Source organism: Meleagris gallopavo, chromosome 9 (genome assembly GCF_000146605.3).
Source record: "Meleagris gallopavo isolate NT-WF06-2002-E0010 breed Aviagen turkey brand Nicholas breeding stock chromosome 9, Turkey_5.1, whole genome shotgun sequence".
In the NCBI taxonomy this organism is placed as follows: Eukaryota; Metazoa; Chordata; class Aves; order Galliformes; family Phasianidae; genus Meleagris; species Meleagris gallopavo.
The window spans coordinates 13,937,939-13,964,106 of NC_015019.2; the positions used below are offsets into that span (position 1 = coordinate 13,937,939).

The window sequence follows — 26,168 nt, forward strand, 5'->3', positions numbered from 1 at the left end:
TTTTCGTGATTCACAAGCAACTTTCATAAGAAATCAGGCGTACTCTGCCTATGTTAATACCTTCATCTTTTGCCTATAGGGTGATGTAGGACTGCCTGGCCCTCCGGGTCCCCCTCCATCGACTGGAATACTGGAATTCATGGGGTTCCCGAAGGGGAAGCAAGGAGAAAAGGTAATAATTCTAATAATTTAGAAACCCTCCTATCCCCTTGATACAGAGGCTGAAAAAACTTATTAGACAGTGAGGGCCGTTATCTTTCCAAATCATACTCATTTTCTGCACTAGTTTAATCTGCCAGAGAGCTACTGAATTAAAATATTGTTAGCTCAGAGCAGTGTGAAGCACTGTAGAATCCATACCTGTCAGAATGATAAAGCTATTTAAAGATTTCCATCATTAATCCTAGAATGAATGACCTTTTTTTAGTTTTCCTTGGACCTGTGAAATATGATTGTGTAAAAATAAGTGATAAAAAACCAACAATTCCTTTTGAAAAAGTAAATAAAAAGCTCCAAGTCTTTTGCTTTCACTCTGACGCACACTAATATGAAATAATCAGATTTCTCTCACTTATTTTGTTATCCAAGCATTTACTGAGATACATATTTAGCTCATCAGCATGTCTGTAAAAACCCTGTGGAACTCGAGTCAAAGATTCTCTGCACATATGAAGTACAGGCATATTAAATTAGTTAGGACATATACAGAATGGTTTGGGAGCTGACGTCAGCTTGCCTAAGCCTCTGCATAAGTCATGTGAGTCACTGTCTTACTTGGTGGAGTTGCATTAGTCTGAGACTCAAATAAGGGCTGTTAATGTGGCTCACTCTTGAAGTTGTAAGCAGGGTTACAATTACTTTATTTTATCTCAGCATGTGTTATTTGCTGCTTTCCATGAATTACTGTGCATGTTCAAAGATGACAATCTGAGATGTTCTGGTTTGCCTTCCAGCAGTGGAGGAATGTAGAACAATGGTTCCAAAGTAGTGGTCTTTGAAGCCATGGGAAGTCACAGACAATCCATGGCATGCATTGGCACTGGCAAATGCAGACACAAATCAAGCACACTTACTGCCAAATAAGGCCTTGCCTTAGGAGTATGATGGGTGGGTTGGGGTAAGTCATGCTTTCATGGACACAGTGGTTTATTGTGTTTACCTTTTTCCTTGTTCAGGGTGAGCCAGGCCCTCAAGGATTGCCTGGAGACAAAGGATTGCCTGGACTGCCGGTAAGGGAGAGTTTTTAGTATGTGCCCAGTATGGGTAAGATGGCTCAGAAGCCTCTGAATAGCTCATAAGATCTCTACAGGAGTTTCTAGGCACTTGAATATTTGAAAATCTAATACAAATGTCCACATAATTTTGTGAAAACTGTAATCTGATCATTTTTGTCTTGGAAATATGAAGAAGACAGCGTTGTCCTGCTATAGATGCTACAAAGCAGCCGTTGTTTCAGTACATCTGATCTATGGTTTGCAAAGGAAATCTGCAAGTAGACATAACTTTTGCTTAGCCACTTGATGGTAGTGTTTCTTGATCTCCCACAGAGAGTAGGTACATTTTAAAAATCCTCTTTGTTTAATTGTATTTAGATGTACTTTTTTTTACTTACAAGTTATAAAACACATATACTTATCTTTATGTCTGACTATCTTAATGTATATATCTAGTTTTAAAATGGGCTGTTTAACATTAGTGCTTATAAACTCAGGAATGTGTAGCATCTTCCCTGTATGAATTAACAACAACAATTTATCTCTGGATTCCAAAGAGGTCTTTCCCAGCTTATAACTTACTATAAACACAAGTTCTTTAGATAAGTTTTGGTAATAAATATTTTGTGGAACTTCTGGCCAATGAGATAAACTGTTTGCTGGTTTCTTCAGTGTACAGATGTTCTCAGTAGAATGGCGTGCCAGAACCTGTTCATGAAGCACAGTTTGTTATTAGCCTTTCTGGATGTGTTCCATTAAGTGCATGTTTATCTTTAACCATCACAACAGGCCCACAGAAGCTGGTGGGATTGAGCATATGTGTGAACTTAACCACAAGCTTAAGATATTTCAATACTGAAGCCTGAAAATTGCCTACCTACTGTAACTCACTGAAATTAAATCCTGGTGATCCATCTCTAGATTTGATACTTCTTGCTGACTGGGAAAACCACCAAACAGTTCCAAGTGTTGAGCATGAAAATTTTTGTGTCTTTCTTAGGCTTTAGAAATAAAAAAAATAAATAAATAAAAGGTGCTGTGAGTCTTGCCTTGAGCTGCTACTGTTAAGAAATTAGATTTGAAATGACTTCTATATGTAGAATACGATACAGAACGACAGAACTTCGCTGTTTATCGCAGAGTGTTACTTGCATTTCCTGCTGAGAAACATGCTGTAGTCTAAATGGATGAAAGTCACAGGGAATGAAGAAGATAATGCACTGCACATAATGCCAGCTGCTGATTTCTTTCTGGGGCAAAAGAAGCCCAGCAGAAACAGTCCATTTCCTTTGTGTCTCTGTTGCAGTTTATGTTAATAGATGATTTGGTGCTCGTTCTGACTTAGGGTTGTTCTTTAAAGTTCCGTACAGATCTAATGTTAATATTTTCTCTCAGGGCTTTGGCGGTGTTGGAGAAAAAGGAGAAAAAGGTGTGCCTGGTTTGCCAGGTGGCAGGGTAGGTAACCTTACAAAGCCCTTAAATGCCTGTTTTTAAACTAGTTTCATAAAGTGGACTTATCACTAACAGAAGCATTCTCAAAGCATGTAGGAGTCCCAGATATAGAATTGTGACCCATATTAGCCAGCACCATACAATAACATAACCAGCAGTTCTCAGTAAAGTCCTTAGACTAAGGGTGAAATATGAAAATAAATGAGGCAGTCCAAGAAAATCGTACATGAATATTGGAGGACTTGATACTACCAGGCCTGGGTTTTTTCCATGCTTTTTGAAAACTTCACAGAGGCTTTGCAGGGACTACATGGAGCTTTTACCCCTTATCAGAATAAGCCATGAAAGAGCACATATTTGGGAATGAAGAAGTCCAGCTGGCAATAGAGATTGATCAAACTGAACAGTGAAGGTGGAAGTTAACTGCATGCTCCATCACATGCCATAATTCTTCTAATCACCATGAACTTGCAGAAGCGTGATGCTCATACACAACACGGAGACCAAAGCATGCTGTTCTGCATCTGAAAAACAAAACTGTCACAATAGAAAATATTTGTCTCTGTTAAGTTTCACAGGTTTGTAATGACAAACTACCTACCTATCTTGTAAGTTGAGAAACTCATGACTTATTTGAATTACTAATTAGCAAGATAATGACTAAAGAGGATAAGACACCTTTTTATCAGTTATCCTGTTGAATTCTTTTGACAATGATTGTTAATATTAGGAAGAAAAGGAAAATCATTAGTAGCTTCTCCTTTTGAAATTTTACCTTTTCACTCTTTGGTACTGAGATCTCAGAGCCTGATGAAGTAAGAGCAGACTGAGATGGAGCTTCTGAAAGTTACATAGTGTGTTTTCCTTTTTTAGGGTCTTTTGGGGCTGGATGGATCCAATGGCATTCCAGGGAGAAAGGTGAAATGCTCTTTTTATTTTTTACTGCAGAAACCAGCTTAGGTATTATGAGTGCTGAGAAATCAGTGCAATCAGGTTACTGTTTATTCCTTCTCAGATGCTTGACAGTACGTGTAAAACAAGAAATTGGCTTTGCAATACAGGTCTTAGCACTGAAGGTGTCTCAGCTAGCAAATTACGCCACTGTGTTATTGTGTTACTTCATAAAAATGCTCCTGTTTGTGACTTTGTAGGGTCGTCCAGGTATTCCAGGTTATCCAGGACTGGATGGAGTTGAAGGCACAAAGGTAACTTCTCAGATGGAAATACTAAAGCACTGCCATTGTAAATATATTTGCATGAATAAATGTCATTGCTTCAGCCAAACTTATGGGAGTGAGTGGATGCTTAGATAACTGCCAGGGCTGCCAGATGTCTGGAAATAGAGTGGAAAATGACTGTACAGTAGTTTGCTGTGAGTGAATTTAAAATCTGCCACCAACATTGATATGGTTGGCAAACATGAGAAATGCAAGCGGTGAAGGGCTTATTTGGTGGAGAGCATGTAGTATAGGTGCAGTGCTACTGCATGAATCATCAAAGTGATGTACTGCTCTGGCACAACAGATTGTGTTTGTAATATGTATATATGATGGTGATTTGGACAACAATCAGATTTTCCACTTCCTGTTTTAAAGAGGATTTGATACTGTGTTAGAGTGAGAGGAATTAATGATTCAACAGTTTGTCACAAGTTGCTTGTTCTATTAGGTCATTTTCTGGAGAAATCCATTTTCCCCTTTTATTCTACAGGGTGAAGTAGGTGACATTGGTCCCCCAGGCCCTCCTATTATTGTTGACAAGGAAGGTGTAGTAATTTCAGGTACACGTTTTTATTTCTATTTTGTTTTGAAACTAGTTTAAAGCACTTTTTTCTGATGCAGCTTGTTTTATTTCTGTATGTTAGCACTTCTCCATGGTGTGATTTGAGTCTAGCCTATCTCTTGTTATTCCTCCTTTCATTTCTGTATTGGTAACATACAGATACATTTCGTGCCATATATTTATACCAGAATTTGTAATAAATTTTTCATTCTTGACTTGCAGAATGATACATTTCAAGGCACAATTAAATACTTAGCACCTGGGAAGCTGACTGTGTATGTGCATGGGGAAATGTAGCCTACCTGTGTGTCTTATTTCTGTGTACCAAATAAATGGATAGCCTGAATGTCATTCTGCTCTTATTTGTCATTCCTATCACAATAGGAATACCACTGAGAAAAGAAAATTAATGCCACAGTTGAAAGAGCTCTGGGTGACAACAATCTTGGAATCTGTAAAATTAAGGAGACAAGTTGCATAATGCCTCATTTCTCTTTCAAATACAGTCAGGTTTGAAACAACTTCTTACTGGGCTCAGGAGGAAGTTTTCCCGTCATCGTTAGCTTGGCCTAACAGACTTACTAGTAACAGCTTTCTGTCAGTGAGATCAGTGACTACTGAGGTAGTAAACTGTACAGTTTTTCAGCAGAAATTCTCAAGTTTTTCTTCCTTGTCTTTCTGTATTTGTCTAATAGGTGCCCCAGGTGACCCTGGAAACCCAGGAATACCTGGTCCTCCAGGAGATGAAGGGAGCAGTGGCCTACCAGGCTTTCCAGGAGCTCCAGGGTTTCCAGGCCTGGAGAGAGGTGAAGCATCTGCTAAGTGACCTTAACAGGCTGTTTTCTGTGTGTTTGTTGTGAGAAGGCTCTGGGTGGCAGGCTGGAGGTGTTGAAGGTATTGCAGCTAGCCTCTCCCTCCTCCTGCTGGCCTGACTTGCAGGCTGCTATGAGGTGCAGAAGGCAGGGGAGAGGCACAGGAAAACCAAGCATGTTCACTTGTGTGGGAGCAGGATTAGTCCCCTCATGATTACAATTACAAATGGTTTCAAGGCTCCAGCTCTCAATATTTGATACACAGAAGTTGGTTTGTTTGATTTCTATTTCAAACTGAATTAAATGTTCCATTTCAATTTCAAATTGACAGAACCTTTCCTACAAATGGAACATTTTATATCTTTTTGAAAATGAGCTTTTTTGATTGAGTCTTCATTTTTCACAGAATTACAGAAACACAGGGGTTGGAAGGGACGTCTGGATCTCATCTAGTCCAACCCCTGTGCTAAAGCGGGTTCCCTGCAGTTCTTCTGTTTTGCAGCAGAGAGCTAGCATGTTGGCTAAGTAAAACCACTGTAGCTGGAACCCATTTGTCCCATCAAAAATCTCACTCGAGTTTCTGTTTAATGTCATTTGTGAAATCCTGGCCTGCAGTGTTCCAGACACTGGTACTAAGGCAATTATCTCAACTCAAACTCATCTGAAAATTAATGAATCATGGTGTTCCGTAGTTAATTGTCTCACCTATTAGCGAGATTTCAATACAGCCCTGTAAAATTTTTTGAATGACCAAAGGCATGTGTACGTGGGTGCCAGCTGGTGTCTATAATTAATAAGTTTTCCTTTGTATGCAATTAGAAAATGTTCTTTACTAACGTGGTTACAGTTCAGGGCACAATAGTAATTTTCACAATATTAAAAGTATCAGAATATGTTTTTTGCTGGATAGCTGCTAATCATGTTAGTGTTCTGTAGATGGAATGGGCCCTGGAGGGTCTCCAGGTATTCCTGGTGTGAAGGGTGAAATGGGAGAACCAGGAAGAGCAACAGTTGGATCACCAGGCGCTCCAGGAAGAGATGGTTTACCTGGTCTGCCAGGAGCACCAGGATTGCCTGGGTCATCACGTATGTACATTTTTAACATCAATTTCCACATTGAATCCATAGTGAAACAAAGAAAATAATGATTTCTGTATTTATTTATTTGCAAGTGGAGATTATTCATCTGTAAATCTTAAAGGCTTGGTTAATATCGCATTGTAATTGTAATTCACAACCTTTGATATATTATCTGTACCCCTCTGAAATAAGAAAATGCAAATAATAGCATTAGCAAAAACTAATTATTTTTAAAGTGGGTAAGACTGAAGCACACAGTTCTAACGGCACAATTTATGTTTGTTCTGTTCTGGTAGGATGAAACTGAGCCAACTCAGATACTGACTTCTGAGAAACGTTTGTTCGAAACGAAATGTTTCAGTTAGGGAAAAGAAAGGAGGGTTATATCATACAGCATGCAGGTTGATGGGAGGAAAGCTAAATAATTATTGGTGTACTGAATTAGATAAAGAAGATCCTATGACTTTTTGAGCACTTGGGGCAAATGACTGATCTTGCAAGTAGGTATTTCAGGTACCAGGGGTCAGATAGGATACCTTAAGAGACAGTTTACAGACATAAGGAAATGTGATTTCAATTTTAAGTATTTCCTGATTGGTTTAATTATGCATTGTTTTGTTTGGTAAAGTGGTAAACCATGTGTTATGTTATTCTGCCATAAACTAAGTTCAAACAGTATGTTTTATTTGTTTTGTTCTAGAGAGCAAAACTTTCAAAAACAGGGCATGCTCCAGTGATGGAGCATGCTCTGATCAAATGATTTTCCATGGAGAATTAAATGCTGCCTTATCAATAATTATTTGTCAGTTAAATCCTGCTGATTTTTCTGCAGAGTCTGTAAAGCTCTTGGAGCTGTTTTTAGCTGATGGTTGCAGGTTGTTTCCATGGAATATCAGACGTGTGCTGATCAGCACTCCATCTTACTGTTGCCACTGAGAGAAGGGCTTTCAGACACTGTAGTGTTAGATTATGTTAGGTCACGTCCCTCTGCTGTTTCTGTCAGCTCATGTTTCACTGTATTCATCAGCATATAAAGAGATTCTGAGAGTAGTCCTGCAGTTGTAAAGTGAGTAACGGGACTTTCCCTTAACCTTTTGCAACTTCTCCCTTTCCTGAACTTCATGGACTAATTTGTTTGCCCTCTGTACCATGTGTTTGCAGTTTGCTTGGTTATTTGGCCTGTTAAGTCTTTGAAAAAGTGCAGTAATAGTGCAGTAGAGGAGTAAAGCTCTGTTACATCCACCTTGCAAAATCTTTTGCTCTTCTATATGAGGAGCAGAAAACAAACATATGGCAGCCTATGGTCCTCTGTTCATCTCCTTGTGTAACCACAAGCCATTGCTTGATCTGACACCATTTCTGCCAGTTGCATATCTCATGTTATAAGTAATTAACAAGCTTTAAATCAAGCCTTCTCAGGCCTTTTTGCTTTCCACACACAGGCCCTTCATTTCTCCCAGATGCGATCCTGGATGGAAGGACTGGTGTCCCAGGGGAACCTGGACAAAGAGGGCTTCCAGGAGTTTTGGGTCCAAAGGGTTACAAAGGTAATGGACTCTTGTTTTGGAAGAGCCTCTTAACAATCAATTGACCTCACTTTAACGTTGTTAATATCCTAAGGGTGAAAGTTTCTTTATGACAAATCAGAGAAGCTTCTAGTTGGATTAAAAGAGCAGTAACTTTTACCATTCAGAGAGAATGGTGCCCAGCACTGCTTGAAATCCTGTTTTCTTCTTCCTCTGCTCAGGCAAATAAGCAGATAAACATTTCACACTCTGTTAGCTGATCAGGTTGTGCTTCAAAGCCATAACATGTAATGAGATTTAGAAATAACGTCCTTTGTGCTGCTTTTTTAATACTGGCTGGAAATGACAGAGGAACAATTTTATTCTCCTCTGTGCTAAAAAAAAAAAAAAGATGAGAACTTGAGTTTTAGTGTGTAACAGAGCTAGCAGCAAAAAAAAAACAAAACAGTATAACTCAGACATCACTGTGCATTGTGGTTGTTTGGATGTGTGCCCAGTTACAATTCCAGAAAAGATGAAGTTATCCAGCTGAGGGTCATTGTAACCTTCTATGAGTGGGAGTATGGATTTGCTTTCTCTGACATGCAAACATCTACTAAAATCCATAGGACTTCTGACCTAAACTCTCCTAAAACTCTTCTTTAGAGAGTCTAAACCTTTGGGAAGAGGTATTAAAGTAAGCATGCTATAATACGTAATGCTGCATGTGGTAGTTTGGTGGTGGGTGTTGTAGAGAAATTAACCCAGAGTTCCCCTTGCTTGATACTCATTGAGCAAAGTAGGCAAAACAGCATATCATTTCAGAATGGTTTTGTCCTAACTGACTGTAATCCCACTTACAGAGATCTTGAAGCTGTAAAAGGGACTTTATCCAAACATAACTGAGTGGTGACTGTATTTTACAGGAGATGCAGGTGATTGTGCTTGTGATGGAGGAATTACAAGAGCAGGTCTAAAAGGCATCTCAGGTCCACAGGGTCCACCAGGAAGTCGTGGTGTGCCTGGGATTAAAGGTGTCAGTGGAGACCCAGGCACTGTGGGTGCACCAGGACTGCGAGGCCCTCTGGTAAGGGAGGGAGAGTTTTTACTGTTCATCCTTAATTAAAGGAGAAAAAATGTCCATGTGCAATCACTGGTATTGATTGCATTGAAACCGGGACGCAGTTTTTGTGTAGTTTCTTGTACTTGTTTGGACAAAAAAATAAATAAACCTAGAAATTAATATGTGAAAAGAATCTGAAAGTAGAGAAATTATCATATGTAAAAATGGAGGAAGAAATGGTTCTCAAATTCTGAGAACTGCCGTTTAGGAGCCAAGAGTAAAAGCAGTAACTGTTATTCATCCCAGGGCCCCTTGGCCACAGGCATGCATTAGACCCAGGGTTCTTCCTAACAGAACTGGTTGTGAAAGCAGATATGTACCTATATGGAGAGAAGACCTGAAATCGGACATGAGGTCTTTCCACATCATTGCTCATAGCTATTAAGGCTGTGTGTCTTAGATGCAGTCTCCTCAGTTGCTCTTCACTAAAACTTTAGAATTTCTTTATCAATGTCAGTGAATGCAGCACACCAAGTAATAGGGAAGAAGACTTGATAATTTGAACCTGCTATAGTGTTCCCAGATGCCGTCCAGGACTGCTGTCACTATAGTGACATGCACCAGCATTTGGCTTGCCACTGTAAAATTGTACTGTTTTAACTGAATCACTTGAAAATAATCAAAACCCCATCTCTTTTTTTTTTTTTAAGTATAACATATACAATAGGAAACCCTTTGGAAATTATTTCTATCTCCAGTTGTTGTGTCCTGATCTTGTATGATATTTCTAGAAAGCAAAGGCTCTTCTCTGCTGCTTTTTTTGTTTGGTTTGGTTTGGTTTGGTTTTTTGCTTTTTTTTTTTTTAATTTGTTGATCTCTAGGCTTCAGCTGGCCAGCAAGGTCTTCCAGGCCTTAAGGGAGAAAAAGGTGATTCATCCTATGCAACAGGCAGAGGTGCTCCTGGGGACCGTGGTGCCACTGCACCCATAGGACCATCAGGCTTCCCAGGAACTCCTGGCAGGGATGGACTTCCAGGTTTGCCAGGCCCACCAGGTCCACCAGTAAGTTCAAATTCTTTTAGCAGCAGTGCTTTAGAATCCTAATGAGAAGCAGAGAGATTAAAAAGGCCTGGTTTACTAGTCCTGATCATTGGTACGATAAGTCTCCAAACACATAAAAAATCTCATAGTCCCTGGGCACAAGTTTGTCTTGGTGAAGATCTGTGATTGGAATTCATTGTGCCTCTGGCTACACAGTCAAATTATGAAGTTCTTGCAGTGGGGAAGGCCCTAATGCTTTTTTGCACTGAAAAGGTGAGCCCAATCTTGGAACTGAAAAACCACAGCAGAATATTTTAATTAAATATACATTTATATGTGCATCTTTTAGAATACGTAGTACTTAGTGTGTTGGCAAATAAAATATGAAGTATTATTTGTAATAGTAACTGGGTCTTTCTGCATTTTGAAATAGTGGTGAATGATTCACAGTGATTTCTACATACCTTTCCAGGCACATTTGAAACTCTCGCAGGACTGACAAAACTTCCAAGCATTTGTTAAAATGGCAGTGATATACCTTCTTTCCACATCTCTTTGATTTTCTGTTGTAATTGTCTTTGTTGCTTACAGGGTGATGGTGGGCTAGGTTTCCCTGGTGAAAAAGGTCTACCAGGATTACCTGGCTCCAAAGGCCGTCCGGGAGAGATCGGTTCTCCTGGCATTGGGTATCCCGGCCCTGCTGGACTTCGTGGGCCACCAGGTGACCCAGGGATGGATGGTTTTCCAGGACAAGCGGGTCTGCCAGGCCCTCCAGGTACGTGTTTCTCCATCTGCTCTTACTTTGAAAAGGTGCAAAGTTGCTATAAGTCAAGTGACAAAACAACTACTGCTGTTCTCGTAACTGAGCCATAAGGTGGCATTAGATTAAAGATTGCTCTTTACATTAACTAAAGCTGGTGTGTGGGCTTACCAGACATGACATAGCAGTCACTGCTTTCTGAAGTTGTTATTCTCAGGAGGACGCAGATAATAAGCAGCAAATATCTGAGTTGAATATTCAAATACTAATGGTGTTGAATGGAACCTACTCACCAGAGAGCCATTTTACACCAAAGGTGTTGGGGAAGACAGTTAAAATGAAGTTTTTAGAAAGCACAGTCTACTTGGTTGTCCAGGTAAAAGTAATAACTCACTGACATTTGGGACTTCTGAATCAATTTTCAGAACTATTACTATTACTGAAATAAAAAGAGCTCCAGATTTTTTTTTTTGAGTTAATAACAGTCAACAAAGCAGTTAAGCCAGTGTTCCCCTATGCATGTATTCAAGCAAAGTAATGAAAAAAACACCCTTCTTCCCCAAAGCTCCTTTTGTGATAATCTTTTGTATATAGTTTATCTGACTAAAAGGCTTTTAAGATCCTTTGAATTTTGATTTTTAGAACATATATCTGAAATAGTATTAATCTGAGCCAGTTAATACCATTTAGGAGCTAATTCTGTAGTTTTAATACAGACTTCTCTTGAAATAACTGGAAGCATTTTTGGAGTGGAAAAGCTTGAGTTAGTTTTTGTGATAATCACTGCTGTGACCGTGTTAATGTGACTTGACATTGTCAGTGACAAAGAGGAATGCTGCAAGTGTTTGAGATCTTTCAAGTAAATCTGATGTGCTGGCAAACTGGTAATGCCACCTAAGTTGAATAAAAAGGAATTGGTGGTACAGAGTCTTTTTATAAGAAATGGAAGTCATGCAAAGAGCTTTGCAATTGCTGAGTCATGTTTACTGAAAGTGTTCTTACAAGCCATGTGGCTATTTCTTAGTCTGACAGATTGCAGAAGCAGCAGTTGGAGAACAAGACAGAAAAATAAATCCTTGCTGTTCCACCTACAGCATATGAATCTCTCTGGCATAAACTCTGGGTTCACAGTTTTTTAACCATCTATCAGTACTTTCTAGATGTGCATTCTGTCTTGCACGTGCACATTTATTTTAGAATTTCACACTGTAGCATACAGTTTATATACCACTTAGAAACATACGCCTTTCTGCTCCCACTGGTTTTGAAAGCTCTCACCCCTGCTCATAAGCTCTCTGAGTCACAGACTGCCTTTTCAATACCTACTTGGCTGAGTGGAAGCCGTGGATATCATGCTGCTGTTACTCCACAACAGTATTTGCAACCACTTACTGGTCACACAGTAAGTAGTAGGGATGAGATTAGACTCCAGGCTCCAAATGCATTCTTTTTAACATCATGTATTTCATATGTCAGCAGTGTTTGATGTACTTAAGTTCACTCCCAATCACTTACATGTCCTGTGGAAAACATCTGGATACAGAATCTTTCTCTTCTGACCATCTTTCTGAAAGGGACTGTGTGCGCCCTTATTGTTTCTTTCTTTCAGGTATCACCTTGCCCTGCATAGTTCCTGGAGCATATGGTCCTCCTGGGACTCCCGGCCTTCCAGGGTTGCCAGGTATGGAGACAAGCTGATTGTAATGACTACCAAGAAGTACCTATTCCTCAGAGAAGATAATACCTGCTAATTGATGTCCTATGAGTGATAGGTATTCCTGAGAGTTAACTGACAGAATAGTAGTCTTTTTCTTCAAAGGGTCTGGGCTTAAATTCCATAGAGGATCATAATGATTGCACCATTTTTTCCCTTTCAAGTAGCTTCTGAACACAAACTCTTTTCTTCTGCGTTTACGTAGCTGTTGAAAAAGCCATGGATTTGAGATGCTTTGTGGGTTAAGTTATGTTTTCAGTGAGTGTTTCAGCACTAGCTTTGCAGAAGAGATCTGATCCTATTCCCCAGTGCTGTGTTTTTGCCTTCCATTATTAATTCATTAGTATTATTTTAATCCTTAGGTCCCAAAGGCAGCAAAGGCTTTCCTGGCATTCTGGGGCAACCTGGATTACATGGATCTAAAGGACAGCCAGGATCTCCAGGAATAATTAGCTTGCAAGGGGAACCTGGTAAGAGTTTTTATCGTATGATAAATTTGTACGGTGTTTTATCAAAAGAATTGATTCTTCTAGGCCACATTTCCACATGTTAAATTCACAGTGCTCTGTCATGAACTCCACAGTGCTTCTTTCAAATGCCATTTCTGCTTTTAATATTATACTGCTGGTGTAAGGACATAAGGACAGCTGACGCAGTTTGTTTCTCCATAGACCATCATCATATGCTTTCTAACAGTTCAAGTTGATTTTAAAACCTGTTTTAAACTATGTGATATTCTGGTAAAGGCACACTGTACATCGTATTTGGACTTGTTTTAGCTGGGGGAGTTTCTGATGTTTGTAGTAAATGAAGAGCAAGCTGTGGGCTGTTAGGCCACCATATATCCATCATATTTCTCTATGAATATGGCTGTCAAAATCTCTTTTCACTGCATTAATGGGAGGATACGATCTTTTTGGGGTCAGAGATTGCATGACATAGCCTGTCATGCAGTGCAACACTCACACAGCAGTGCTACTTTATTTCTACTTGGTGAGTGACAAAGAGAACTTTGCAGTCCTCCTTTTACCTGGACTGCTAGTGTCTTCTGCCCCTCAGTGCCCAAAGCTGGAGGACAGAGTTAGAAAGGTGTGATTGGTATATTATCTTTGCTGCCCTTGTGAAGGGTAGTGGTAGTGGAGAAACCATTGTTTCTAGTTTGGTACCAAAACATTCTGCAGCTTTCTAAACAGCCTTTGCTTGTATGGATATTTTTAAAATTTTGTTAGAGGTGCTACTGGAAGCATATAGCGTGTACTTCTGGTGAGTGACATTTACTGTTGTGTCCCTGAGGTTTTCCTGGACCTCGAGGAGAGCAAGGATCACAAGGACTTCCCGGATTGGATGGGACAGACGGTTTGCCTGGGAAGATGGGTGCTTCAGGCTTAGCTGGAACTAAGGGAGCTCCTGGAGATGTATTTGGTGCTGAGAGTGGAGCTCAGGGAGAGCGTGGCCGACCTGGGCTCTCAGGGGATAAAGGACTTGAAGGAGATCTTGGGTTTCCAGGACCAAAAGGTAAGCACTGATGCTGCTTGTATCTGGGAATATCAAACTGTTTCTTTCAAAAATCCCTCATTTTTCCCATCTCTTTAAGATACTCTATTTGTGATCCTTTAAGCTGCTTGCAGATGGATGTGTGATGGTTTGTTTTTAGAATCTAATGCAACTCAAGGGCTTTCATAGGACTCTTATTTTCATTGAAAAAATGAATCTTGTTTTATTTACTTTGTAACCTCCCACCTCTCTGTTCCCAGGGCTGGATGGGAGACCAGGCCTCCTAGGTATTAAAGGCGAGCTGGGTAATCCAGGATATTCAGGTGTCCCCGGATTGCGGGGACCTCCTGGTCCTGGAGGTCCTTTGGGCATCAAGGGAAAACCAGGACCACTGGGATCAGCTGGCCTTGCAGGAGCACCAGGTATGTAACTTCTCCAAATGAAGACAAGTAGCTGAGCTGAACACTGCAGTGTTGAGGAAGTGTGGGAGAGATTGCCAGTTGCTGATAGAGAGCTCCTACCACTATATAGGGGTAACAGTGCAGAATTTGAGCTTTTTATCTCTAACTGCTGGAATCCTCCTGCACTGAAATGGTGCCCCAAGGTTGTAAGAAGTGCAGCAGAAAGACAGGAGAAAGCATTTTGATATCTTTTAACATCTCTGCATTTACAGGCTGGCTGTATACATTCACTAATCTTCATTTCCCATTTTTGTAACAATTGATTTTTTAATATATGAGGTGGCTTGAAACGTGACTTCTGTAGGCTGGAAGTTTGTTAGCTTTCTGAGAAGAAGCACTTAGATGCTATACCAGCTGGGTCAGAAAATAAATCAATTTCCCTTCACTTTACAGGAAAAAAACACTTGAATACAACAGTATCTCTCAAGCTGAAATGACTAGAGTGTTTCATGATAACGGTGTATTCAAGACTTGAGAACCAAGCAGAGGGGCATCTGGGATTTAGTAGATAATGGTCTGTGATGTAATTCTGTCCTAACGTGCAGAATGACCGTGCTGAAACACAATGACCACAAATGAATGAAAGCACTAACCTAATTTGAGATGAAAATTATAGTTTTTATTAGAATGCTAACTTGACTTTGACTTCCCTATTATTTTATGGTTTTGGACTGTATGCCACCTATGACTGTTTCCTTCAACTGTTTTTAAATACTTTCCATTGCTAGGATGATAAACTTCAAATGACTAAGATGTTTCAGCTGTATTCTCTGAATCATTAATTTCTTTGTATCCTTATTCTTTCTGTTTACATATTGTATCTGTTTTTTCCTTCACCATGTTTCTATTCCATTTATCAACTTCCCATTTCTGATGTCACACTGTTTGGTAATGGGTTCTTCACATAGGCTGTCAAGGTGAGAAAATGCAGTGTAGCATAAAAGCTCATGGACTAACAACCTAGCTTTTAATGCTACAAGAATTGCATTGACTATAGGTGATACCCCTTATATTTGCTAATCAAACCAGAAGGCAAAGAACTGTTGTAGTGAGAATGCTCAGATAATAGCAAAGCCTGAAGCTTAAAAGGAAATTTTTAACATGCACAAAATTTAAGCCTGAATTTTCTTTGTCTTTTTAAATAAAGCAGCCATTTCATCTACTTTAAAAAATACTGGATTGTAACTTAAAATGTTTGAATACAGTGAAACTCATATGCAGCTGCTGCTGCAAATGTCATTTTTCAGAAGCCACTTGATTTTTTTTTCTTTCCTTCCTCCCTTTGGATCTAAGCATTCTCTTTTCAATGGTTTGAGCCTTTATTTAAAGTTGTAAACCATTACAAAGCTTCAGCTAGAAACACTCTGAAGCATTTAGAGGCAAAACTGAGTATATGGTGTTGGTTTTATCACAACACTGTCAGAAGCTTGTTCCCTTAGTGAGCAATTTGCTTTTGAGAAGTAACACTTTAACTACCAAGGTAGAAAAGAAACTTGTGAAAACAAGTCTCTCAAATTGATCTCTGCTTCGCTCTAAGGATGGGATAGGTAGATGTAGCTGACATTAAAGATGCTCCCTATCCTGGTTTGGCTGCCTTGATGATAAAGGTAAGACTGGTGCTCTACGCTGTAGCGTCTGGTAAAGGAGACAAAAATGGATACGTCATAAGGGGTTTCACTCTTGCCAGTGGTGTAGTGATGTAGGCAGTAACCCTCTTCATAGGTATTTTATTATTAGATCACTAATGCTTTTGCAGTTCTAAACTTTATGCCTTCTAAGTAGGCTGCATGTGCCTTGAGATCCATTTGTTATATAGAAAACAGTGCTGTGCTTAAAGAGTTTGGAAAGCTGTTCACAAAACTTCCTCAGTGTTTGTATGTCATAATCTGTTGAGTTACTGAGTTCTTTCTTGTATTGATTCAGGACTTCCTGGAGTCAAAGGATTGACTGGGGATGTAGGTCCTCAAGGCCCTGCTGGTATGAAAGGCTTCCCAGGTCTTGATGGTGCTCCAGGACCTCCTGGGGAAAGAGGATTCTTAGGACCACCTGGACCTTTTGGTCAAGATGGACGTCCAGGTTTTTTTGGACCAAAAGGTATGTATTCCATCTGGGGAACAGTGTGAGGTTACTGCCCAGAAAAAAAAAGACCTTGTTGATTTTAGGCCATACTCTACAGAAGAGATATTTCTCAACTAGTGGTAGGATATGTTTGTTTTGCTGTTAAGCTGTGAATTATGAATGATGAATTTAATAATCAAATTATAGTCATGATGAATTTAATAATCAAATTATAGTCATGAGGAGGTCCATGTAAGGAATAGGGCCTCTATGGAGAATGTATCATGAACATCAAGACAGAAAGACAAGAAATTTGGAAAAATGAGGAGGGAGAGAATGAAGTACAAACCAAAAGGAAAGTAAAAATGTATGGCCACCAAGTTTAAATATAGTAGTTGGTTATTTGGGGAATTCAGTGTTGTTTTAGAGGGAGAGCAAAAAAGCTATGTAACTGCATGTTGCTCACTTGTGAATTGATTGGATTTTACCCTAGTCAAAGCAGGACCAAGCTCTCAAAGCCAAAAAAGTGCTGGCTGAAAGTATCATGACAGAAGTGGCTCTGCTCTGCTTGCACCATCAGGTTTTACTGCCCAGATTTGGGTGACTGGCTAAACCTAAATGCCTCCACCTGTCAGCTAGGTACGTATGTAGTATATCAAAAGAGATTAATTTTCTCTATTTATCAATTTTTCTATACAGGTGAAAAGGGGTCTTCTGGCCTGCTTGGTTTCCCAGGCATGCCAGGCCTGCCTGGTGTCCCCGGGGTCAATGGGTTTAAAGGAACTCCTGGCACAGTGGGAGAAAAAGGAAGCCCTGGAGTTCTGGGTCTTCAAGGTCAAAAAGGTGAGAAATAGTTGAAAGGCATTTGCTGTCTGTGCAGCAGAAGAACTTCAGAGGCCTTTCTGAGATGTCTGTACGTTGTAACAATAATAAGACAATTATAAACTTAAAACAATTATAAGACAACAATGTTTTCTTCTATATGCTGTGTTCTGTTCTTCCATGTGAAATACTTTGATCTGGTTACCAAAGGCATCAGTAGTTGCACCTACTGATGAACTGACATCAGAAGATATGGATGTTCTGTCTCTATCTGTCAGTTTCTAGTGTTACTCTTTTTCTGTTAAACGATCTTACTGCTAAATAATCCAGCTTCATATTTCTTCAGGTGACAGAGGTGATGTAGGTCCACCCGGTCTTCCTGTTCTTGGGGCTCAAGAGCAGGCACTGCAATTGAAAGGAGACAAAGGAGATCCTGGATTAGCTGGACTTGGAGGATTCCCAGGACCCAGAGGTATGTCAAAATTGTAGGTATTTGTCATTTCGGTTGTTTGGGAGCTGCATTTACTTCTGGTGAAGCATGGCCTTTCCTTTTGGCAAAATCTGCAATGTTAGTATTTTCTGTTCTGCCATTCACATTTGAGCAAGATTTGCACATGGCAGATCTAAATTTCAAGAAAACAATTTTCGCTCAAAGTTCTCTTCTGTAGGTAATATGTCATCCCTTCCTTCTCTCTAAGGAAAGCAAAGCTTTGGGTAATGGGTCAGTTGGTCAAATGAATGGACAAATGAAATGAATGTATTATGAATTGGAATTGTACCCTTTTATATAAACTCAGGTGATAAAGGATTCCCAGGAAGCCGTGGACAGCCTGGTCTTCCTGGACCTGTTGGGTCAGCAAGCAGAGAGAGAGGTTTTCATGGTGACCAAGGCCTCCCTGGTCCATCTGGACAGCTTGGGCTGCCAGGACAGAAGGGCACACGTGGTATAATAGGATTTCCAGGAATGCCAGGAGAGAGGGTAAATATCTTCTTAAATATCTTCATCCTTTCAAAGAGAGCTTGGGAAAATACTATGTTATAATCGGTACTTCTGCTGTAAAGAGGCTGGCCAGAAGCTGACAGAATTTTTCTTTACAAAACTTTTTTTTTGTTTGTTCTATGCTGTTGAATGACACTTTGGATAATGCCTCTTCATACATTTTTGCTGTCCATTATCCCACATGACCCCAAATTGGAACAGCAAGAATGAAAAACAAAAGCTAGCTTTGGGCTTTTATTTCAGGGTTCAGATGGTATCACAGGAATACTTGGATTCCCAGGACCTATTGGCCTCCCTGGTCCAAAGGGTAAGAAATCTTTCATTGTGTATTTGGTCTCTCAGTCTGTGCAGCCCTAAGATTAATAGCTAAGACAAATGAGTTCTGGAAGTGTCCATTGCTCTCCAATGACTGGCTCAGAAGTAGATGTTCCCCTGGTAGGTCATTCATTCAGTCTCAAGCCAATTGCCTAAATATTTTAATATCCTTTAAAATCTTGATCATAGTACTTTACGAAACGTGGTGGACGGTACAAGAGGCCCTGTTTTCTCTGGTCAACTTGAGTTAAAGATATAAAGGGCAGGATGCTGTGAAATTACTGATAAATGTTCGTCTTATCCTGCCCTGAGTGCATTTGCATGCATTGCTGTTTATAAACATTTTCAAACTCCTCATGTACATTATTTACTATTGTTTTTGTTTACTTTGTGAATTTGCAGTATAAGCAAGGTTTGTTTTCATAAACAAGAGTATTGAGCAGGCTGAGAGCTGCTCCCAGTCAGGTACAGAATGACCTTCTCTTTCTTGTCTTTCTTTTCCAGGTGACCAGGGAGAGTCTGCTGGTGTTCCTGGCACTGCTGGAGTTAAAGGAGAGCGAGGGGACCCAGGATTCCCAGGTAAAGTAGCCCTTAATTGCACTTCAAGTCTGCAGAATTTCAAGAATTAAGTTTGATAACTTTGCTCTGTTCAAAGTTGTTTATAATCTGTAACGTTAGATACTTTTGTCTTGTCCTGTAGAAGAGATTTGAGAAGTCTAGTATTCAGGTAGACCACAAATCTGGATGATAATGAGCATGTCCTAAACCCACCCAATTTGCGTGCTGCATCCCATTTCATTCCCTGAAGAACTTGGGAATTTGCACTGGTGTTTGGTATCCAGAGAGACTACTCCAGGGCCAGCAGACCTAAGTGCTGCAGCTGCAGTTTAACATGTTTCTCTTCAGACCTACCTCTACTTACTTTACCTTGTGTTCTGGTATAGTGTATGCTTTTATCATTTCAGGAGAGAGAGGGAGAGAAGGACTCAAGGGTGAATCAGGCTACCCAGGAAGCACTGGAGTGAACGGGATTAAAGGTGGCCCAGGAGATCTTGGCCAAGAAGGACCAACAGGTACTGGACTAGGCACCTAAGTTCTGCAGTTCATTGTGTAACTTGGAACAGCCTCACCATACTGTTCCTGAGTCCTGGTCAGCCCATGTCAGCTGAGGCTTACATAATAAGGTTGATAAGAAGATGGGAATTTTTTCTGACATTACTGTAAGGTATCACCTTGTCCTGTTGAAACTGATCCTTTGGGTCAACTGTATTGTGAATCCTGCACAATTGAAACACAAAAGAATTGCTCTAACAAACAGGGAAGACCTTAATGAGAGACAGGCAGTAACAGCTTTTTTGTGGCTGCTTATGGGCAAGACTGCCCTAAAATCTTCCACTGCAATACTTGATGGCTGTAAGTGTCTCTGAGTAGTGAAGCAGCAGGTATACTCTCAAATTGTTATTGGAATAACAGGTGGAAGACCAGTGGAAATTGTTGTTGGAATATTTTACTTGAAAACCAATTTAATTAGTTATTCACTATGTGAACTTTTCCAGCCTATAGCTTAGTGGGCAATGAAGAATGTCATTTCTGAGGGATATTTTTAAAAGGTATCAAATAAACAGTTTGACGGTGCTATTAGTGGCAGTGAAGAAGATTTTGATCTGTTTTTTATTATTGTTTAGATGGAAATTTACTCATCTTATGAGTTAAGTTGCAGGATCAGAAGCTGCAGAATGATGGAGCTGTGAGCTGAACTGTCTTGGATATGTAGTGCAGAAACATTTTGGTGCTTGTTTCTAGGAATCCCTGGAAATGCTGGACTAAGAGGGATCTCTGGGCCACCAGGGCCTCCAGGACAGCCAGGATCTGTTGGATTCCCAGGAGCTCGTGGAACAGCAGGACCGAAAGGTATGTCTGGAGCCTGAGTATGGGGGGAGAAACTGGGTCAGAAAACCAGGGTTTCAGCCAAGTGTATCACAGCAGGCAGGCAGCACATTATGTGTGGGCCAGCTGTGCGTGGGAAATCAGCTCATCTCTTGGCAGCGTTAGTGCAGGCACCAGCTGCTAGAAGTGAGCTGAAGAGTGTTTGGAAAGGAAGAGGTTCTTTCTTGATTTGGATCACTAATGGGATTCCACCAAGGGTAAAACCAGTGAGAGCAATGAGAAGTTTCCATGGAGGGGAGCTGAATGAAGGGAAGCTTTTTTTATACTGTGTTGCTCCGTGTCCTGTTTCTCACACCTGTTGTAGTTTCTGTGAAGCACGTTATGCATTTCCATCTAACTAGATTGTTTGCTTATATGCTCACTTAGTAAGTGTTCCCAATGTCTCTTCAGGGTTCCATGGATTTCCAGGTTTGAATGGTCTGAATGGCTTGCCAGGCACAAAAGGGTCTCCTGGAACACCAGGTAAAGGAAATGTATGGCCAAAGTGTCCTAGCTGGGAACATGCATTAAATGGTCCATTATGAGAGCAGTGTTCCCCACAAAATTGCTGTTTCACCCAGTTGTGGATTAAATTACAGTATCAAAGGAAGGAAAATATCAGAATACTGAATGTGCATGAGCAAATTCTTCTTTAATGCCAGTAAGAATAGGATGCAGTCTGTGGAGTGAAGGAGGTTTTTCTGTGGATAGTTCTCCTTGATTTCCTGAAGGACTGTTGCTGCTGGAAGGTCAGTGGAATGAAATCATAAAGCTCTTCCACCTCCAGTGAATGCTTGATTTTACAAGGCAGCATCAAGCGCTCTCTTTGAGTTGGACTAAATGATGCCATGTTTCCTTACTGCTCTCTGTTATGTGGAACTTAAGAAAAACCTTAGTAAAATTGCAGTCATAGAATGATTTAGATTGGAAGGGACCTTTAAGATCATCTAGTTCCAGTTCCTCTGCAGGGACACCTCCCTCTAGACCAGGTCGGAAGCTGATTTCTTCCATCAGATCTGAATTCTGCTCTTGGGCTCTTGCTTACTTTTTCATATTGTTAACTGTATGAAATAGAATGTGGTTCTGTTTTGCAAAGTGTTTTGCAAAATCTGAAGGAGGAAAACCTTTCCAAAGGGACTTGTTTGGTTACAATAATCTTGTAAAGTAGCATTTCAAAGCCAGGCTTTGAAATTTTGTGTGTGAAAATAGACAGCTTTGTTGTGTAAAATTAGAATGATAGCTGTGTTCTATTTGTGTAATGAATTAACTGCTAGTAGATTATTTGAATAGGCTTTCTTCTTTAACCATCTTTAATTAGGTCTGAGTGAAGTTGGACTGAAAGGCCCTGCGGGTCTCCCTGGTCTGAAGGGTGAGGAAGGTTCTCCAGGCCTGGGTAGAGGAGCTGTAGGATTCCCAGGGCCAAAAGGCTCATCAGGAGACATGGGTAAGTACTGATGTTTGTAAGCCTGGTGGAATGTGTTGCAACTCAGGCTGATGGGTTTGCACAGCTAGAGGAATTACCAGAGAGAACTCCTAAAGTCACAGAAGTAGACAGTAATCTCACAGGTAAATATTAAATCTGTGATGTGCTTATATGGTTGAGAAACTGCTGCGTAGTTCTTACACTGTCTGAACAGCAGAAAATAGCAATTTCTTTCCCTTTGTTCTCCTCAATTTATACTTCTCAGCCACTCATTCTGTTCATATCAGCTCTATGACTGAGAGCTTGGGATACACTTTCTTACTTGGTATTTCTTACTCTAGGTCCCCCAGGTCCTGTGGGACTGCCTGGCTTGCCAGGAACTCCTGGAGTTTCTCTTCCTTCTGATATACGTGGGAGACCTGGGGATGCTGGCCATCCAGGACTTGATGGGAGTTCAGGTATGGAGACAGACCTCATAAGGGGAGTAGAGTAGCTAAAAAGATTTCTGTTAGTTTTTGTGGGTTATTTTTAATACACTTTCTTGAAGAACTCTTGAGGATAATGACTTAGAGTAACATTGCTTTAATAATCTGATTTTTAGATCAAGGCTTGAGGATAAGGAGCTCTGTTTTCAGTTCCTGCTATTTAATCCTGGTTTGATATAGCCTATTAATAAAGCTCTGTGATCAATACTCATTTCACCCATTGTGATGTTGAAGACAGACTCAGGCACTAAGGTAACTACTAAGGTCCAACATATTATTTGGACTGTGGTTTCTACAGCTGTAATTACAGGCTCCTTGTGAAATTTAGAAGTTATCTGTGGGAACTGAGAGGCAGCAAAACGTTGTTGCTACTCAAAGATACATAGGGAATGATTTGTTCTAAGGTCAGTAGCAAGTTTACCTTGAAGTTTGAAAGGTCTGTCATGATAGCATTAGTGCCTATTCATTGCCTAACAGCCTTATCGAAGAGGCTGAGACTGAGTCTTTTCCTGGCCAGACATTTGAAGCCACTGCTGTTGTTCTCCAAGGGAGTATGTGGGTCACCAGGCTAACTACCAGCTGGGATGAGGGCTATATGCGCTCAGGCCCAGGATTTGAAGTAAGATGACTGTGGTCAAAAGGATTTAAAGGTTTCTCATACCTGCGTTTACGTAAGTAACTGAGGCCTGGTTCTTTTCATTTGGGAGGAGGACAATCTTGGAAATACAAACAGCCAAACAATGACCGTCCACTAGAATGACCCAGTGGTGATAGCAATAGCATTTGCTTTGCCTCAGTAGGAGATTGTGCCAATTATCACTTTGTCTTTAGGTCTTCCAGGTCCTCCGGGACCACGAGGGCCCCCTGGACCAGCTTTTGACCAAGGTGACACAGGCAATCCAGGTTTCCCTGGTGTTCCTGGCTTGCAAGGTGGTAAGGGTGATGTAGGACCTGCTGGTCCCATTGGACTCCCTGGCGTATCTGGATTCAAAGGTAATCTTGCCATGAAAAGTGTCTGGGAGTCGTTTGGCAGCTGTTACCATGACAGTATGAATGGTTATTGTGTAGTGTCTGTGACTGCATTGTGTTGTCTGTTTTTCCTTTCTGCCCATGCAGGTTTGACCTACAGCTGGTAACGTGAGGCCGGCTCCAGGTGCTAGTCAGTGTGTCCCACATGACTTTTTAATTTTCTTACTATTTTTTTTTCTGGGTACTTGATGTCCACATGGAAGAATATTGTCAATCAAGTGTAATTATGTAGCAGTGGAAATTCTCGTCTCAAGGCTCTGCAGCCATTCTGGACATGAATGTGGGCACAGAGTTCCTGAAGGGTCATGGTCCCCTCTGTCTCAGAGCAGAAATAGTGTTCTCATTCCTGCCATCAGTGTGTTTCTCACTGCCCCAGCTGGGGAATCAGAACCTCATGCTCAGCCTCTGAGGTCTCATCTGTGTGCCTTTGCAGGTGTCAGAGGCGAGCCTGGTCTTATGGGGATGCCAGGTAAAGATGGGCCTCCAGGGGATCCTGGTTACCCTGGACTGAAAGGTGAAATGGGACGCCGAGGTGAGTGCCAGAGAATTGGAAAAGCTTTACTTTGTTGCAAATGGTTTGGGGTAGAGAAAGTTCCAGAGTTCTCCTAATTGGCTTATCTGGGGGGCTTCTTGGTTTCTTAGAGAATTGAAATAAATTAGAAAGAGCTTAGTTTATCACGTTTTAGAAAGATACCCAGTGCTGATGTATTAAGGCAGCTTTAATTAAACATGCTTTTGTTTATGTCAGTATTGTTGTCAAAGCCGTGCACCTTTTTGTGATGTACTTACACTGTCTCTTACACTGTGTGCAGGTCTCCCTGGCCAACCAGGGGCTCCAGGTATAACCCCACAGGCAGAAGAAATCACAGCCCCTGCAGGCTTACCGGGTCTGCCAGGGATTGATGGTGTTCCTGGCTTTGATGGAGATCCTGGATTCCAGGGCCCGGTTGGAAAGCCAGGTAAAAACACACTCAGATCACTGACTTTCTGGCCTTTTGGAAGAGGAATACTACTTTCAGTGCATTATGAAAGTTTTTCTAGCAATGGAAATAATTCAAGCCAAAAACATACAAACACCATGTTTTACTATTGTTAGAACATGCTTGATAAATTCTTGTCATGCACTTTGATAGTGCTTTCGAGTGAGCACTGCAGAGTGAGGAGCAGCAGCTGTGGTATAGCTGATATGATGCCAGCTTTGGTAGCAGCAGGTGGAGTGATCCTGAAAGTGATTCACTACTGAGAATTATTTGGAGTGTCAGTGGAATACTGCTACTGGAGAAGTGATCTGAACTTCAGCCTGGGCTGCTACCACTAGGTTGTATCTAGAACTGTTTAAGAGTGAGCTCTCAGTATGGCCATAGGTAACAGATTTCTGCTTGTGAATAGAGTTGTAGGACTGAGGTAACGATAGTAGTAACCATATATGATTTCAGGTGCAAAGGGCCTGCCAGGCAGATCTGGTTTGAAAGGACGCGATGGTTTACCTGGATCACCTGGCATAGCTGGTGACCCGGGACCTTTGGGTGCCCCAGGACCTCAGGGATTTGAAGGTAATGGCATGATTTGCAGAGCACAGGTCATTAGACTTTTCTTTTTCCATAAATTCTGAAGAAACCAAATCAGTTACCTTAGGGAGACTGGGGATGTACACGATCTTCTGCTTTGTATCTGCAATGAAGTAAATTTTATCTTCAGTAAGGAAGATTGTCATGTCATTGTCTTCTAGGTGCCGCTGGAAAGCCAGGCGCGCTTGGCTTGCCGGGAATGCCTGGTCGGAGCGTGGGTGTCGGGTACACCTTAGTGAAGCACAGCCAGTCAGACCAAATCCCACCTTGTCCCATTGGCATGAACAAGCTCTGGGATGGCTACAGCTTGTTGTACGTGGAGGGGCAGGAAAAATCACACAACCAGGATCTCGGTGAGTTGACGGGCTTCTCCCAGGCATAAACGATGTGGGCCAAAACCCTGTTTCTAATGTGCGGTTTTCATTGGTACTGCTGACAGCTGCTGTAGGGAAAGTCTCCTTGGCCAGAATCTGCTGTGGAAGCAGTGTCACTTGTGCAGTGCTATGCTACTCTTGGCTAGTGTGTATGAGCCGGAACATTTGGCAGATGCTTGGTATGACTGTTTCCCCAATTATTCCAGGTTTTGCTGGCTCTTGTTTGCCCCGCTTCAGCACTATGCCTTTTATTTACTGCAACATCAATGAAGTGTGCTACTACGCCAGCCGAAACGACAAGTCCTACTGGCTGTCCACCACTGCTCCCATCCCCATGATGCCAGTGAACAGCAATCAGATCCCACAGTACATCAGTCGTTGCTCCGTGTGCGAAGCACCATCCCAGGCTGTGGCTGTGCACAGCCAGGATATCACCATCCCACAGTGTCCTGTTGGTTGGCGCAGCCTCTGGATAGGATACTCCTTCCTAATGGTAAGGATACCATTGCTACTGCCATGGCAGTTTTACACGTTTTTTTTAGATCTCATCACTGAGACTGAATTAGCTGAGTTGCTCGTAGCAACTTCTTTATCAGCAGGTCTGCTATTGGCCATTTGTTCCCATTTATCTGGCCTTTTCGTGTGCACTGCTCAAGTCCGGTAGTAAAACCGAAGCAGTAGTTCTGCATTGCCACAAATACTCATTGTGCTTCAAACCTTCAAGTGCAGAAACACCAATTAAGCTGCAGTATTTCCTTAATCTCCTCTGTCTTCTGGAATATTATTTCCAC

At 41.1% G+C, this 26,168-nt stretch overlaps 1 protein-coding gene across 1 annotated transcript in view; it reads left to right on the plus strand.

The window, feature by feature from the left end:
- Positions 1-26,168, plus strand: part of COL4A6 (collagen type IV alpha 6 chain) — an 86,688-nt gene that overhangs the window by 57,776 nt on the left and 2,744 nt on the right. Inside the window, exons 12-45 of the mRNA XM_031554736.1 lie at positions 80-172; positions 1,176-1,229; positions 2,610-2,669; positions 3,540-3,584; positions 3,818-3,871; positions 4,377-4,446; positions 5,144-5,254; positions 6,197-6,346; positions 7,783-7,887; positions 8,772-8,932; positions 9,790-9,969; positions 10,540-10,723; positions 12,318-12,389; positions 12,785-12,892; positions 13,716-13,937; positions 14,177-14,338; positions 15,286-15,294; positions 16,301-16,471; positions 17,135-17,278; positions 17,604-17,729; positions 18,055-18,236; positions 18,501-18,564; positions 19,077-19,151; positions 19,538-19,645; positions 20,376-20,483; positions 20,910-20,981; positions 21,817-21,942; positions 22,263-22,379; positions 23,238-23,399; positions 23,869-23,967; positions 24,248-24,394; positions 24,872-24,988; positions 25,165-25,356; positions 25,584-25,870. Of these exons, the coding sequence (XP_031410596.1) occupies positions 80-172; positions 1,176-1,229; positions 2,610-2,669; positions 3,540-3,584; positions 3,818-3,871; positions 4,377-4,446; positions 5,144-5,254; positions 6,197-6,346; positions 7,783-7,887; positions 8,772-8,932; positions 9,790-9,969; positions 10,540-10,723; positions 12,318-12,389; positions 12,785-12,892; positions 13,716-13,937; positions 14,177-14,338; positions 15,286-15,294; positions 16,301-16,471; positions 17,135-17,278; positions 17,604-17,729; positions 18,055-18,236; positions 18,501-18,564; positions 19,077-19,151; positions 19,538-19,645; positions 20,376-20,483; positions 20,910-20,981; positions 21,817-21,942; positions 22,263-22,379; positions 23,238-23,399; positions 23,869-23,967; positions 24,248-24,394; positions 24,872-24,988; positions 25,165-25,356; positions 25,584-25,870 (4,137 nt within the window). The remainder of the gene's footprint in view (positions 1-79; positions 173-1,175; positions 1,230-2,609; positions 2,670-3,539; positions 3,585-3,817; positions 3,872-4,376; positions 4,447-5,143; positions 5,255-6,196; positions 6,347-7,782; positions 7,888-8,771; positions 8,933-9,789; positions 9,970-10,539; positions 10,724-12,317; positions 12,390-12,784; positions 12,893-13,715; positions 13,938-14,176; positions 14,339-15,285; positions 15,295-16,300; positions 16,472-17,134; positions 17,279-17,603; positions 17,730-18,054; positions 18,237-18,500; positions 18,565-19,076; positions 19,152-19,537; positions 19,646-20,375; positions 20,484-20,909; positions 20,982-21,816; positions 21,943-22,262; positions 22,380-23,237; positions 23,400-23,868; positions 23,968-24,247; positions 24,395-24,871; positions 24,989-25,164; positions 25,357-25,583; positions 25,871-26,168) is intronic.